Here is a 13,347-nt window from a genome sequence, read left to right on the forward strand (position 1 = left end):
TTACAGGACTTATCTTCTTCCGTACTGATCTCTGTCTCATTGGCTTCTGCTTCATGTGGGGTTCATCTGCTCCATCAGGAAATGTTCCATTATTGGTAACAGTCACATCATTTTTAGTAACTTCATTAACGGCTTTACCATTTCCCTTCTCTAAACCAGGTAGAGTTTCTAGACAATGCTACAATGTTTCACAACATAGTTAATGGTCGCAAGACTTCCTTTCTGCTTGAGACTAACCACTGAACCAACATGAACTTTAGCAACGAAGGTAGCATTCAATACAGTGGCTTTTACACACACACAAAAACATATATGACATAGTATCAAAAGTACTCTCTAACACATTTTTTCAGTTCTAGAAGGCAAGAACAAGAAAGTCAATGAATGATTGTAGTACAACCTATAGGGTGATTATACAGAAAACTACATATTTGAAATTATATTATGAACTACTTTTCCTACATGACCAAAATTTCACCACAAACACACTAGAATCATGTATTAATAAATAAAGTTTATATATGGTGTGGTGTTTCAAATACATTTTCCATTCTTCTAAACCAACATATAAAGCCTATCCTTGAATTAAGCTACTGTAAGCATGAACTGTTCTGGACAATGTTTCTTTATCCTCACAATATTCTATACACTGATATGCCTTTTATTCAGATGATCCATGTTGTACTGTTGAGAATGAAAAGAATTACAATACAAGAAATTTTAGTTTGCCTAACTAAATTTATTTTTCTCCCAAACAAACACTGCTTTTATTAATTTTACTACATAATCAAAATGTTTTTTTCATGAACTGTATTAAATTGTCCTGTGGAACTGAAATACCTGAGTTTCTCAGCAGCTTTGTGCCTTAGTATATTCAAAAGAAAAGCTGCACTGACATAGCAATGAATTAAATTAAAATAGTCAATGCATTAATCTTTCATTACTGAAAGATATAAAACAAACTCAGTATACTGGAATCCACAAAGCATCAGCTCCATAAACTTTGGGAACTGCTATTTAGGTGTATACAATTTTCTTTCTTAATTAACAATGATTAATTTCTACGTAATCAAGTTAGGATCAATGCTACAGAAAACATTTTTAAAATTCAAGGAATGTAGTTTGTATTTTACTGCATCTTGTAAAACGTCCATATGTACGTACATCTAGTTCAGTGGCAAAAAACACTGTCTTTGAAAATTTCTTATACTGTATATAAAATAATGCAAAAGCACACATCATATGTCTAATGAAGAGTAATTGATGAGACCACAGTAGCTGTGGTTTATACATACACTTACATTCTTATATACGTTTAAGAAATAAAAAAATGACAAAGAGTTTGCAAGAAATATATCGGAAAGAATTTTTCACCATGTGGCACAACATGCAAAATATTTTACAATATATATATATACTTCATTTCTTTTACAGTATAAAAATCCTACAGATAATATTTCCTCATAATTCAGCAGGCTTGTATTAATCCCTGAATGCAAAACATTATATAATTATGCTGCTTGCAAGACAGAAAAGTTAGTTCCATGTAGTTACAGCAGGTGAAAATGTAGCAATCTGTTGTAAGCATCTTTGTGGAACATTTAAAAATAGTTTTAACTTCTGATGTTGAATGTAACATCATAGTAGAACATGTTATTATACAACAGGTTATTCTGGTAATTAAATGAGTATCAAATTTACAGGCAATGACTTTTTCTTAATGAAAAGCAAAATAATTATTAGTAATTCAAATCAAATGACCTAGGTATGACTTACTTAAAGGATGAATACTTACTTAAGTCTCTCAGTTTTATGCCTTACAACCAGCTTTTTTTGTCTAAATTTCATCATACACAAGGGGCACAAATTATTATGAAATGTTACACATATAGTTACATTTTCTTTCAATGTTTTTAAATCAATGTGTTACTGTTTATTACTTTAAAAGTGTTGATTCCCTTTCTTTCCCATCCATACACGTAGTAAGCCATAATATTCAATTGGTTTCTCAATAAAGCTAATGTATTGTATACTATATTTTTCTACAACTTTACAACAAAATGGAAAAAATAAAAATAAACAGATGAACACATATGATAAGACTACAGCATTTTCACTTAAAATAAGTCCACAATAGTGCAGAACTCAAGTTCACAAAAATAGCAGTGATAAAGACAATAATGTAAATAAAAGAGTCATAACTATCTGATTTTTTAAAAGAAATGCAGTTGATAAAGTGTAGGTTTTCTTCATGATCTCTTTTGCTGTCAGCATTGAGTTGGAGACAATCATCTTCTCTGTTGGGGGTAAAATTATTCCTATGCAATGAAGATTACAATATATTAGTTGAAGATGACAAGTAAATAGTACAGAAAACAGAAATAATACTTCATTAAGATACAATAATATAACTTTTATTTTTTGTGTAAGTAACATAAAGTTTATGGCACACTTAAAAATTTTGGTTTGCATTTTTAATGAATTAAATGTTGATGGTTGTACAATAGAAACTTATTCTTTTTAAGACATAATACATCTAAGAAAATCATCATGATATCAGCTTACGCTAAGTGAGAATGGAGAAACTACTTAAGAAATACACAACAAGTTATACAAATCTGAGTTCAATTAATTAAAATACCCAAACTTTGTTACCATTAAAAAACGTTATTACATTTTGAGACAAAGCAGTTTTTATAAGTTTTGTTTTATTTGTTGTTAAGTACAAAGCTACACAATGGGCTGTATGTGCTCTGCCCACTGTGGGTATTTGTGTTATTTATAGCCTCTCAGCCACAATGAAAGATGGAGGGGTTCAGGAAAAGAGCAAAGTTCTTTTCATGTTTCCATGGAACTAGTATGATTTTTTTAATGCTATAGGAAAAACAGTCATTTTGTGATAAAATTGTTCATAATAGTTCCATGTAATCTAAGTTGTAAGATTACACATAGTCTTATAAGTTTTACAGATTATCATAATATATATATTATAATATTTCTTAAATCAAAGTTTCCAGATTATTTCTGACAACTGGAACTGATTTGTGTGATTCATCTAGTTTTTTTTTATACTAATAAAGAAAACATCTGACTAACATCAAATAACCACCAAGATAACTTATAATAATTTATTACAAAAGTTAAACAGCTTGGAAAAAGAAGAAATCCATGTTACTAAAATGTTTTTATAACATACTAAGGCATACAACAGATCAAAAAAATGAATTTACTTCTTGAGCATTATGACTATGGTAGAAAACTGAACATATGATCACCAAGCTCAAGCTAGATAATTACATGAACACTATCAGCAGTATTTCAAAAAATGATGATGTAAACATCCCTAGATTTCTAAATTAAAAAAGCACAAAAATAAATTCCTTGGAGAAAATATTACATAAGCCAGAAAAACCTTCTTTAATATGCTAGCAAGTACTGTTTTACCATTATGGTAGTTTTCTTGGAAGAAAACAATTTAATATATACTTTGCTATAAAGTGGCCTATACAAAAAATGAATAAAAGAACAAACTATCAATATTAATTGAGGAAAAATAATTAAGGGCTTAAAAGAGAGTAACTTGCTACAAGAATTATGCATTTGTTACTTACTTAATTTTCAATAAAATATTCCACTAAACTAAATCTCTATAAAATCCACCAAATGATTTTGAAGGCTAGTATTGTCAATGAAATCACAAAACTCTGTACATCTGTAATCTTAGTCAATTATAAGTTCTTGAGACTAAATGTAAATATAAAAAAATTGATCTAATTGAAAATCAAGCTGGAGCACTAAACTATATTTTCTCAATAATACTGTATACTAAAATTTAAATTTCTGAACTATAGTTCCTAAACTTCCCAATTCTCAATCAAAAGCAGAAAATTTTATTTTTCTGAAAGCAGTGTTGAGTTACATGTATATGAATTGACAAAGAGAAAAGTGTTATGCAAAAAAAATATGTACATTATATATATATAACTGAAAAATATATTTATCAGTTTCCTAGTATAAATATGCATTTGAAAGCTGTTCAGTATCAGTTTTATGTGTTTTAAATATATCAAAACAATTATCATCAGTAGTTGCCTTGATCAATATTTTTTAAATCATTTAAAGCTATAGTTATTCAAACTTTTAATGATAACTTCTTTAAATATTTCAGTGATATCAAGTTGCTTTTTCTTTCTGCAACTAGATGAATAAAACATATTTAAGAAACAGGTAGTAAAACTGTACTGAGGTCACCTCTTGTGAAAATAAAACTTCAAATTTACCCTACACATGGATTACTACATAATGTTTTTAACAAACCTTAAGCTCACTATAATCACATTTATGTTAAATTCATATTACTTCACACATGCATGGAATACAGCAAAGGTATTGTAAGGCATGAAAAGATTATCAAGCAAGTTCATGTAAAACTAACTACCCTTGTTTAATTCAGTGATGTATAGAGAAACTTAGTTACAATGATAAACATCAATAAAAATAACAGATACATCAAGTATGGCTTTCTGCAATTCAAAGTTAACTTTTAATAAGTATGTTTATTATATTTATGGGGTTAAAAACATAAAATCATGAATTATGTCAGCAAATCTGGTAATAAAATGAGATGTAGCTGGATTGTTGTCATGTAGCATTTATGGAATCTCACAACTTTGGGATACATGAAAGTTTCTCATACTAATAAACTGGACACACAACACTTTCTTTTGTATACTCTTGAGTAAAGGGATATTAATTTATCCCTGCCATATCTAAATTGATCTGAATATTATCATCATCAATATCATTTCTGTCTTCAATGTTATAAAAGGCTCCAATGTACATAAATCTAAAATTTTATTTCCAACTAAGATTGGTTTCATTATTAATTCAGAATTGCATAGAATCGGTCTTATTTCTGACTCATGCCACTTTACAGCACATAAACCTATGCTTAATGGTTTTTGATCAAAATATTTTTGAAGGTCAGTGGCCATCAAATATGCCTCAACATAAATATATTTATTTATTAAACTATGCTAAATGTATTTCAGCATTTATTGATCTATAATCTATTTAGTTAATAACCTTAATTCCTAGGAGATGCATGTTAAGGAGGAATAAACTATACTAAAAGAGTAATTTCTACAGGTTATCTGGCAAGGCAGTGAGGATGAGGCATAAAACAGCAGGAGTGAATTTAAACCTGCAGGAAATGTTGGGTGTAGAATTAACTGGAATGGGAGAAGAAAGGAAACCATGGGTAAAAAGTATACACAAGGTAGGCAGGAAAAGTCATGAGATATACATTAGGTAGAAAAGTATTGGGTGGAAAAAGTTGCCCCATTTCATCCTCCTCAGCTTCAGCTTCAAAATTCTGTGAAGGAAAATGTGTGTGGCAGGGACAGAAGAAGAAGAGGGTCCAAGCAGCAACATGGACCCCACCACACAATGGATGATGGCTGTCACAATCTCAACAGACAAATAACTTCCTAAATTGGTGGTAATTGTGAGTGATATTTGTACTCACTTCATCAGAAGATTTCACACTAATTTGTGAATTCATATTGAAAGGTTGAAAACTCAAAGTAAAGTAGATGAAGTAAAATACTTCAAGTCTCAGCAAAATTAAACACATCTTTGCATGACTGTGCCAAGGAAAAAAATGTGGATTTTCACTTGTGATAATATATAGAGAGAATTTGCACAATGAGGTGTGTTGCATTCATATTGTTAGAGTGGTTTGCTACACGATATGTCATCATGAATTAGTACAATTTAATGTGAATTTTGGGTGGAAATTTCAGAAGACCGCTGGCTTGCGGGTTTGTCAGTCAGAAAGTTTTGACTTCAAGAGGAAAATAGCTAATCTGTGTACAGAGGTGAGATATAGTATCAGAATTCATATATTTAAAACACACACACAGAAATATAAATGTTAGAAAACTTAAGACTTATGTTTGAGATAATAATTACATTTTCTAATATGAAAAAGTTATTATTCAATTATCATAATATAGCTATACAACAAATGTGCTTGCAGGTAGTTATTTTATTTTCATAACTTTTACTACTTATTAGAACTGATCCAAATATTCATAACCATGCCTGAATTATCAGCTGGTGTAAGAATGTCAGTGCCCCTTGATGGTCACTGGCTAAACACTAGAACCGACTGTTATTTTTTATTAATTATTTCTAGCCTTTTGATTTTGATGATTGAAATAAATCTTCAGATTTCCAGGCAAAAATAATGTTTTAACAATACTCAGTGCAGGAAATATATGCAAAAATACAATAAAACAATAAATATGCAAACTTCCAAAATTTGCCACTAAATATTCCAACAATATTATGCAACTTAGAGATGCTATAGAGGTTAAGACAATTCCTTCTGTATTAATTTGCATGCGTATAAAAGGTTCCCCAGCTAGGATGTATTAAAAAAGAAATCACCAGTAGTATTGTTTAGTGCTAAACCTATGATATTAATCAATATGATGCTACAGCTTGTGAGTGGAAGCCTCATGATAATGATAGTATTTTGCAGATGTCTTATGATTATAATAATGAGGTGTTCTTAGGGGACAGGATGGCATTACATGTGTGTGTGTGTGTGTGTAGCATTACAACCCAAATATACCCACTTTATACTTGTGTGAAATGTAAACTTTCTTGTAGTCACCATTGTAATTACATACAATGTATGGTACGAGTTCTTTCAATGGTTATTTTGTGCTGCACAGGACAACATCTATTGCTATGGTGTGAACATCCTTCCAAGCTGGCAAAGCATAATTATAATTAATTATACTTATCAACATATATTAGTATTAGGCTTATTACCTTTTTTGCACTGCATTCTTTATCTAGTCCCTCAAGGATTTTCAAGAGTTGGAAGAGTATATAATAATAGTATTCCAACCAAACTATATTCACCAAATTTAGAATGATTGAGGTTTGATGGACAATCATTGTCAGGAATGTAGGAAAGTGTTGGAAATCATAATTGCAATACATTTTCAATGACTAAACAGCATTTGGAGTGGCCACATGTAAAGGAGCATCTTTAACAAGATGTTCAGCATGCTTTTTAGTATTATTATTATTAATATGGGTACTTTAAACAGGCTAGGATAACAGTTCCCAAACTATGGGTCAAAAGAGGTATTAAGATGAGTTGCAGAACAAGACACAATAAATTGTTTGTTTGTTGAATTTTAGATACATTACATATTCTGATATATTGTTACAAATTGTTTTTATATAACTTTCACTTTATTTCAAAGCAATGAATGTGTTGCTTGTGTTTTGTAGTACCACATGCTTGGAAAGTGTGAAGAGTTCATTTCTTTATTAGAAGCATCTAAGTCAGTGATCCTCCCTCTGTTGTATGCATACCACTGGTAGTGTATAGAGCTAATGTCAGTGGTACATGAAAAAATTACCTTTCAAATTTCACCACATATTCTATGATAGTGCCAGAAAATACAATCACAGCTTTCCCACTAATGGGCGAGTGTTAAAAATTTTAATTTTTAGCTATTACATTAATTTTTTCAAAATAGGCCTGGGGTTAAACAGAAAGTGGTGTGCAGGCTTGCAAATCACTGATCTAAATTACTGAACATTTAAAACCTATACATAGTGACAGAGTCTAAGGAGATTTTTGTGCATAACTTGATGTCTAAGTATTGAAGAATGAGTCAGTAACACATGCAGTTTAGGTACATGAATAAAATACAAAGATGGAAGGTGTGAGCTTATAAGTCATACAATTTGAAACACTTACAAATTAACTTGTGCATAATTTTGCTCACCTATTTCATATATTTCCATAAATTTTAAGCACTGGATGCATGCTTTTTTTAACACTCATTAGATGCTATCAGAATTTGCTCAAATAAATACCTCAAACTGAGCTGATACTTTAACAAATATTTTTTTCATTGATTTTATTCTTACACTTTAGTTTTTAACCACTACATCTTGCACCTTTTAATAAATAACCTAAACAGTCAAGAATTATTGGAACAAAGTTTTATGCTAATAGAGAAATTTTCAGAGAGTCAAACTAAACCTACCAAGTGTTGGTATTAAATATGTAACCTATTGTAAATCTATATGCCAGATTAGTTCATGAAACATAAATAAAGAACTCAGCATATATTTGAATTATTAAATTTTCCAATTTCTAAAATTATTTTTTAATCATATTTTTATTATAAATGTTTACTTTGATAACATAACTGGTGATTATTCTCTGAACTTTTAATAGTGAAATTGTACTTATAAATTGTTCCTGATGAAGCTCTAAAGCAAAATATTAAGCAAAAAATTGCACATTCTGGAGGTAGAGACCATTTTATTCACATTATGGTTTAAACTAGCATTTGAAAAAAATGCTTAATATTCACATTTGAATTGAGTTGAACAGGTGATGGCTATTTCTCTAGCAATAGCCAAAATCACTTTACACTATTGCTGTGAAAACTTACCATTATGATCATCCAGTTTTCCAGAGAAATATACTTGGTATAATGGCTGTTCCAAATGTAAAGCTTCATTTCCTGGCATGCTCATAGGTACTGTAAATTGACACCACAAGTGATCCTTATATAATTCTTGTATTTTTTCCTCCAGAATCTATAATGTCAGCATTCAGACTTGAGTTATACACATACAATAACCATAGTGTGTACCTAAACCTTGATAAAGTTTTACATTTTCTAAGATGATATTTAATAGTATTAAAAATAAATGACATCATTATAACGTTGCAATATGCAGTATTTTAATTTCAATGTAATATGAATATATATTTCAAAAGTGCAGAGCATTAAATATTACAAACGTTATGTACACAAGCATAAAAGAATGGAATTTTTTAAAGATTTTTTTACTTAATTTATATTGACCTCAAGTAATTCATGTTTGTATGAAAAATGGTCATTTTCACATATCCCTGTAATAATATTACACATGCATTACTTTCAAGCAAGGTATACTGAATTCTCACAAAATAATATGGCACTTATCGTGCTATTCTTCACACCTCCCATGTAATTACTGCCGATATAACAGTATGAACTTAATGTTATCAGAAGATTTTCTATTGGTGACATATTGAAAGTTCAATTTAGGTTTGAGTTTTTTTTAACCCTATGTGTATGAATGGAGGTCAGCGTGTGCATGTCACATTTTACGGTTACATTCAAACTTTAATTAAAGAAATTTATTATTAATTTATGTCAATAAGCTTGGCATAGAAATAAAATAAATATATCAAATTTTATTATTATACAAGTTTAAATTTCTTAATATTAAAATAGAATATTTAAATAAACACATCACTTCAAAATACAATACAAGCAATGCTTACTTTATATTCAAGAAGAAAAATCAGCTAAAAAAAACTGCTGTGGTACAATGAAATCATAAACAAAAATGGAAAAACTTATACCACAAAATGTTTTTAAATTACCATAGGAAGAGTGTCCCAGCCTGAAACTTGTGAATGTTAAAACTTCTATTTCACATCAGCCATTTTTCTTGGTACAAATTTTTTCCATCTTTTATTTTCGAAGGCTTACTTTATATCTCACAGTTATTATATACACCTATCTCCTTTATTTACATATGCATTTTCTAACAACCGACAATACAAAAATACATTTCTTAAAGTTTCTTTATTTAGAAAGTTGTGTAAACACAGATATAAACTAAAAAAAAAAAGAGCATCAAAATTACTTGGATAACTCATTATTATTTAATTTGAGGGCCTAACTGGTTCAATATTTATCTAACCACCATTCAAGGCCATTGTTTCTTTTATATTTTATATCTAATTTTATGTATACTGCTGCACATTATATGCAGAAAATTGATTCTAGTCAAAGTTGGCTCACTTTGTTATACCAATTGCAGTGAAAAGTGAATATTAAAATTTGAATTTTGAATGCTCTAAAGCACACAATGAAATACATACACAGAGCATGTTAGAAGATTTACAATCTATCTAATTTTAAATATATGGGCTGAGGCAATAATCTTGATATATCAGCTCATCCGAATTAGTTAGTGTATTTTGTTGTAAAATAGAGGACCAATTTAATAAGCTATTGCATTTTACTAAATGGCTGATTATTCAAAACCCAACACATGGGCAGTTTCTTCTAGGATATGTAAAAAACTGATAAGGTAAATTTGTCACACATTTAGAAAACGTTTGTAGTGTAGAACTGTACGATTTTTAAGGAGCTTATAAATTTTGAAAAAAAAAACCTAAAACTCTAGTGCTTTCAAATTTTAAAGTGCTCAAGCTTGGATCTTTTTTTTAAAAATTCATTGCACCTTTTTTGTGTGATCCTGAGTGCTAACCCTTATCAGAATTTTTGTTTGGGGTTTTATAGTAGTATTACACATGTAAAATAATATAGTATGGTAAGAAAAAATTTACAGTAAAAATGAATAAACTATATAAATTATATTTCTTTATGCATGCATAAATAATGCTTGATATCTTTTGCATTTTCATATGAATTTGTATGATTCAAAGAAAAGAGATGACTAGTAATTATTGAGAGTTCTTATTTAACAGTCATTCTAACCTATATTATATCCAATTTATCTGGTTTTTCCACGTCAATTCCTTTGTGACTTCTGTCTTGTGTTCAAAATCCATTTCCTTTTCAAATGTAATGAATGGTTCAACTGCATAAGCTTCAATATGAAGGAAGTGAGCAGGAGCATGCAAGTAAGAGACAGTGAACATTGTTTAATTTATGGTTTATATAGGCAGAGAATGATTAATATAATTTGAAATTGACTGAAAAATGTGAAGATTGCACTGCAAAGTTAAGTGCAGCATTTGAAACAAGAAACTGCAGTGAAGTAAAGGGCATTGAAGGTCATAATAAAGGTGCTAATGGTGAGGGAAAACTGTAGCATTCATCACTCCCACATCTCTGAAGTTCTACTGGTTTAAGAAATATTCATTTTTATTAAGAAAAACAAAAAATTGGGAGAATGTATTTCATCATTTAATATGTAAAGAACAAAGAAATGTTAACAAACTAACATTAGGCCAAAAAAAAGGAAATCTAGTACAGACTTTAAACATACAATATCACAAAAGTTGGCAGTTCAAGCATCATTTGAAAAATCGAAGCACTCATAAAAAAAAAAAAGAGTTTGAACAATTTAAGGATAAAGAGAAAGGCATGCTTGCCTTATGAAGATATCAAAGTTACTTTGGATTATTACATCCCCTTGTTAACTCTTCCTTGATGGTTGAGCTGTCAAACTCTTGGTTGTAGGATTTGTAGGTTAGAATTTAAATCTTCTAAAGGTTATTTTACTAGTAATAGAGTAATCTTTGAAATATTTAAATACAATTGGGTTAGAATTTTGTTGATAGAATTAGAAAAATGTTCTGATGATTGCTGTACACAGTAACAAAGATGTTTAATATGGAATATGAGCACAGCACCTAATAGGATTGTAGAGTATTACCAAAATACTAGTTTGTATTCTTAATTTAATGCTAGTATCTTCGGATAAAACAGGGTCAACATCATATACATCAGCAAGCAACCAATCTGATCTTCTGGTGGCAGTGGCTGTTATTGTTGAGGAAGTTGCACATAAGAAGTTGACTGAAAGTGTACACACTGGAGTAATCACTGATGAATCCACTGACATTTCAACTGAGAAGAAGCTAACCCAAAGTTGTAAATCTATCTTAGGAAGAGGCTGAAACCACTTACGTCAAAGATACTGATACTGGTAATGGAAAAAATGCTTATCTCTTTACAACACTGGCTAATATACTGCTAAAGAAGTTTACCATCCTGATTTTTAAAGTATATGCATTAGGAATTGACAATGATAGGAAAAAACAATGATGTGACAATATACCTCAGAAATGCAAATCCTTATTTGGTAAACTGTCACTGTGCTGGTCACCACTGTGCATTATGCATCTTCCAGCAAATTGGGTCATACAGAGACTCCTTATGCACTGTGTATAGTTTTATGACAGTTCTTTTCTTAGAGAGAAAATACTTCTAGATTTTCAGGAACTGTTTTAAGATTCCAAAGTTCCTGTAAAGCTAAAGCAATTACACCAAGTGAACTGGTTAAGTGTGAATGTGTTGGATACATGTATTGGGCCTGGAATGGTGTTTGTTTCATCTTTGGATGATGAATCTTGTGGTCAAGGATGACATCCATCACCTGTAGCTAAATATCTTTTTAAGCAAGTGGCACTGTGTGGAAATATTTTTTTTCTAATGGCTATGTGATACATCATTTGTTGCATCTCGGCTAATTAAAAGATTTCAAGCTAGAGATGTTGATTTGTCTTGTATTCAGCCAGCAGTCGACTTAGCCATTTAATAACTTGAAATAAATGAAAGATGAGCCAAAATAAATAGAGAAACATTCTAATTGGAAATAAAATTACTCAAACAAAAACTGAGGATTCTAACACTGCATGAAAATTCATGGATGCAATTTGCAAAAACATAAATGATTCCTGTTTTAGCTGCAATAGACAAAATCGTGAATCCAAGAAAGCTGCCAGTTACGGCAAATGACTTTAGAAGTCACAGGTAAAAATATATTTAAACTTAATAATTAATCATTACTATTACAGATCTAACATGCAGGGGTTTAATTCACTTGTAGATGCCTTAATAACTGAATGGAAAGTGTAATAATAAAGGTAAATCTTTCAGTCATGATACATGTTTTGATGTTAACTGCTTTTATCATATAAAATTGTCTAATTTCTGAATAATATAACAATTATTAATCAATTATGAAGTCAATAAATAAGATATATATAAAAAGCAAGTTACTTAGTGTACCTACTAACAACTTGCTCTTCACAACTCAACCAGTAAATTACCTGTTTTAAGCAAATTTTTTTGACATCCTGAACAAAAACTTTCACATAGAAAAGTATTGGTTTAACTAATCTATTGATCTGTATCAACTCCATAACATAACATTGACAGTTCTTAATCTTTGCAGATTAAGTAAAACCAGTTAATTAGTAATGAACCTGTTCAAGCATGATGAGTAACTGATGTTAGAAACATTTCTACCAAGATAGGTTGTACAACAATCTGATAAAAAAAAATCCAAAGATTAATTCTTATCAGTAAAATTCATACAATCCACTGACAATTATAAATCAATTTTGACAACAGTATCACTCAGCAGCAGTAATTTACTATCAATGACAATTATCACCTTAAGCTATTTACTACTACCTAAGCCCACATCCTTCTGCAGTTCCATTGGATGTGGGCATACTGGTAATTAGAAAGTTTGCAAGCTAAA

The 13,347-nt window shown here is 29.9% G+C and overlaps 1 protein-coding gene across 5 annotated transcripts in view; it reads right to left on the reverse strand.

Annotated features, from left to right (window-relative positions):
• Positions 1 to 96: 96 nt before the first annotated feature.
• Positions 97 to 13,347, reverse strand: part of LOC106474170 — a 65,086-nt gene continuing 51,835 nt past the window's right edge. For 2 of the 5 annotated variants that reach the window (XM_022379571.1, XM_022379612.1), the window contains exons 6-7: positions 8,496 to 8,643; positions 1,980 to 2,318 (exon numbers count right to left, since the gene is read on the reverse strand). In XM_022379571.1, coding sequence (XP_022235279.1) covers positions 2,152 to 2,318; positions 8,496 to 8,643 — 315 coding nt within the window. In that variant the 3' untranslated portion in view covers positions 1,980 to 2,151. Of the gene's footprint in view, positions 2,319 to 8,495; positions 8,644 to 10,607; positions 10,720 to 13,347 lie in introns of those variants that run through there. The other 3 variants (XM_013934897.2, XM_022379679.1, XM_022379645.1) reach the window with 3 other exon arrangements.

Source organism: Limulus polyphemus, unplaced genomic scaffold, assembly GCF_000517525.1.
Source record: "Limulus polyphemus unplaced genomic scaffold, Limulus_polyphemus-2.1.2 Scaffold5, whole genome shotgun sequence".
NCBI classification, from domain to species: Eukaryota; Metazoa; Arthropoda; class Merostomata; order Xiphosura; family Limulidae; genus Limulus; species Limulus polyphemus.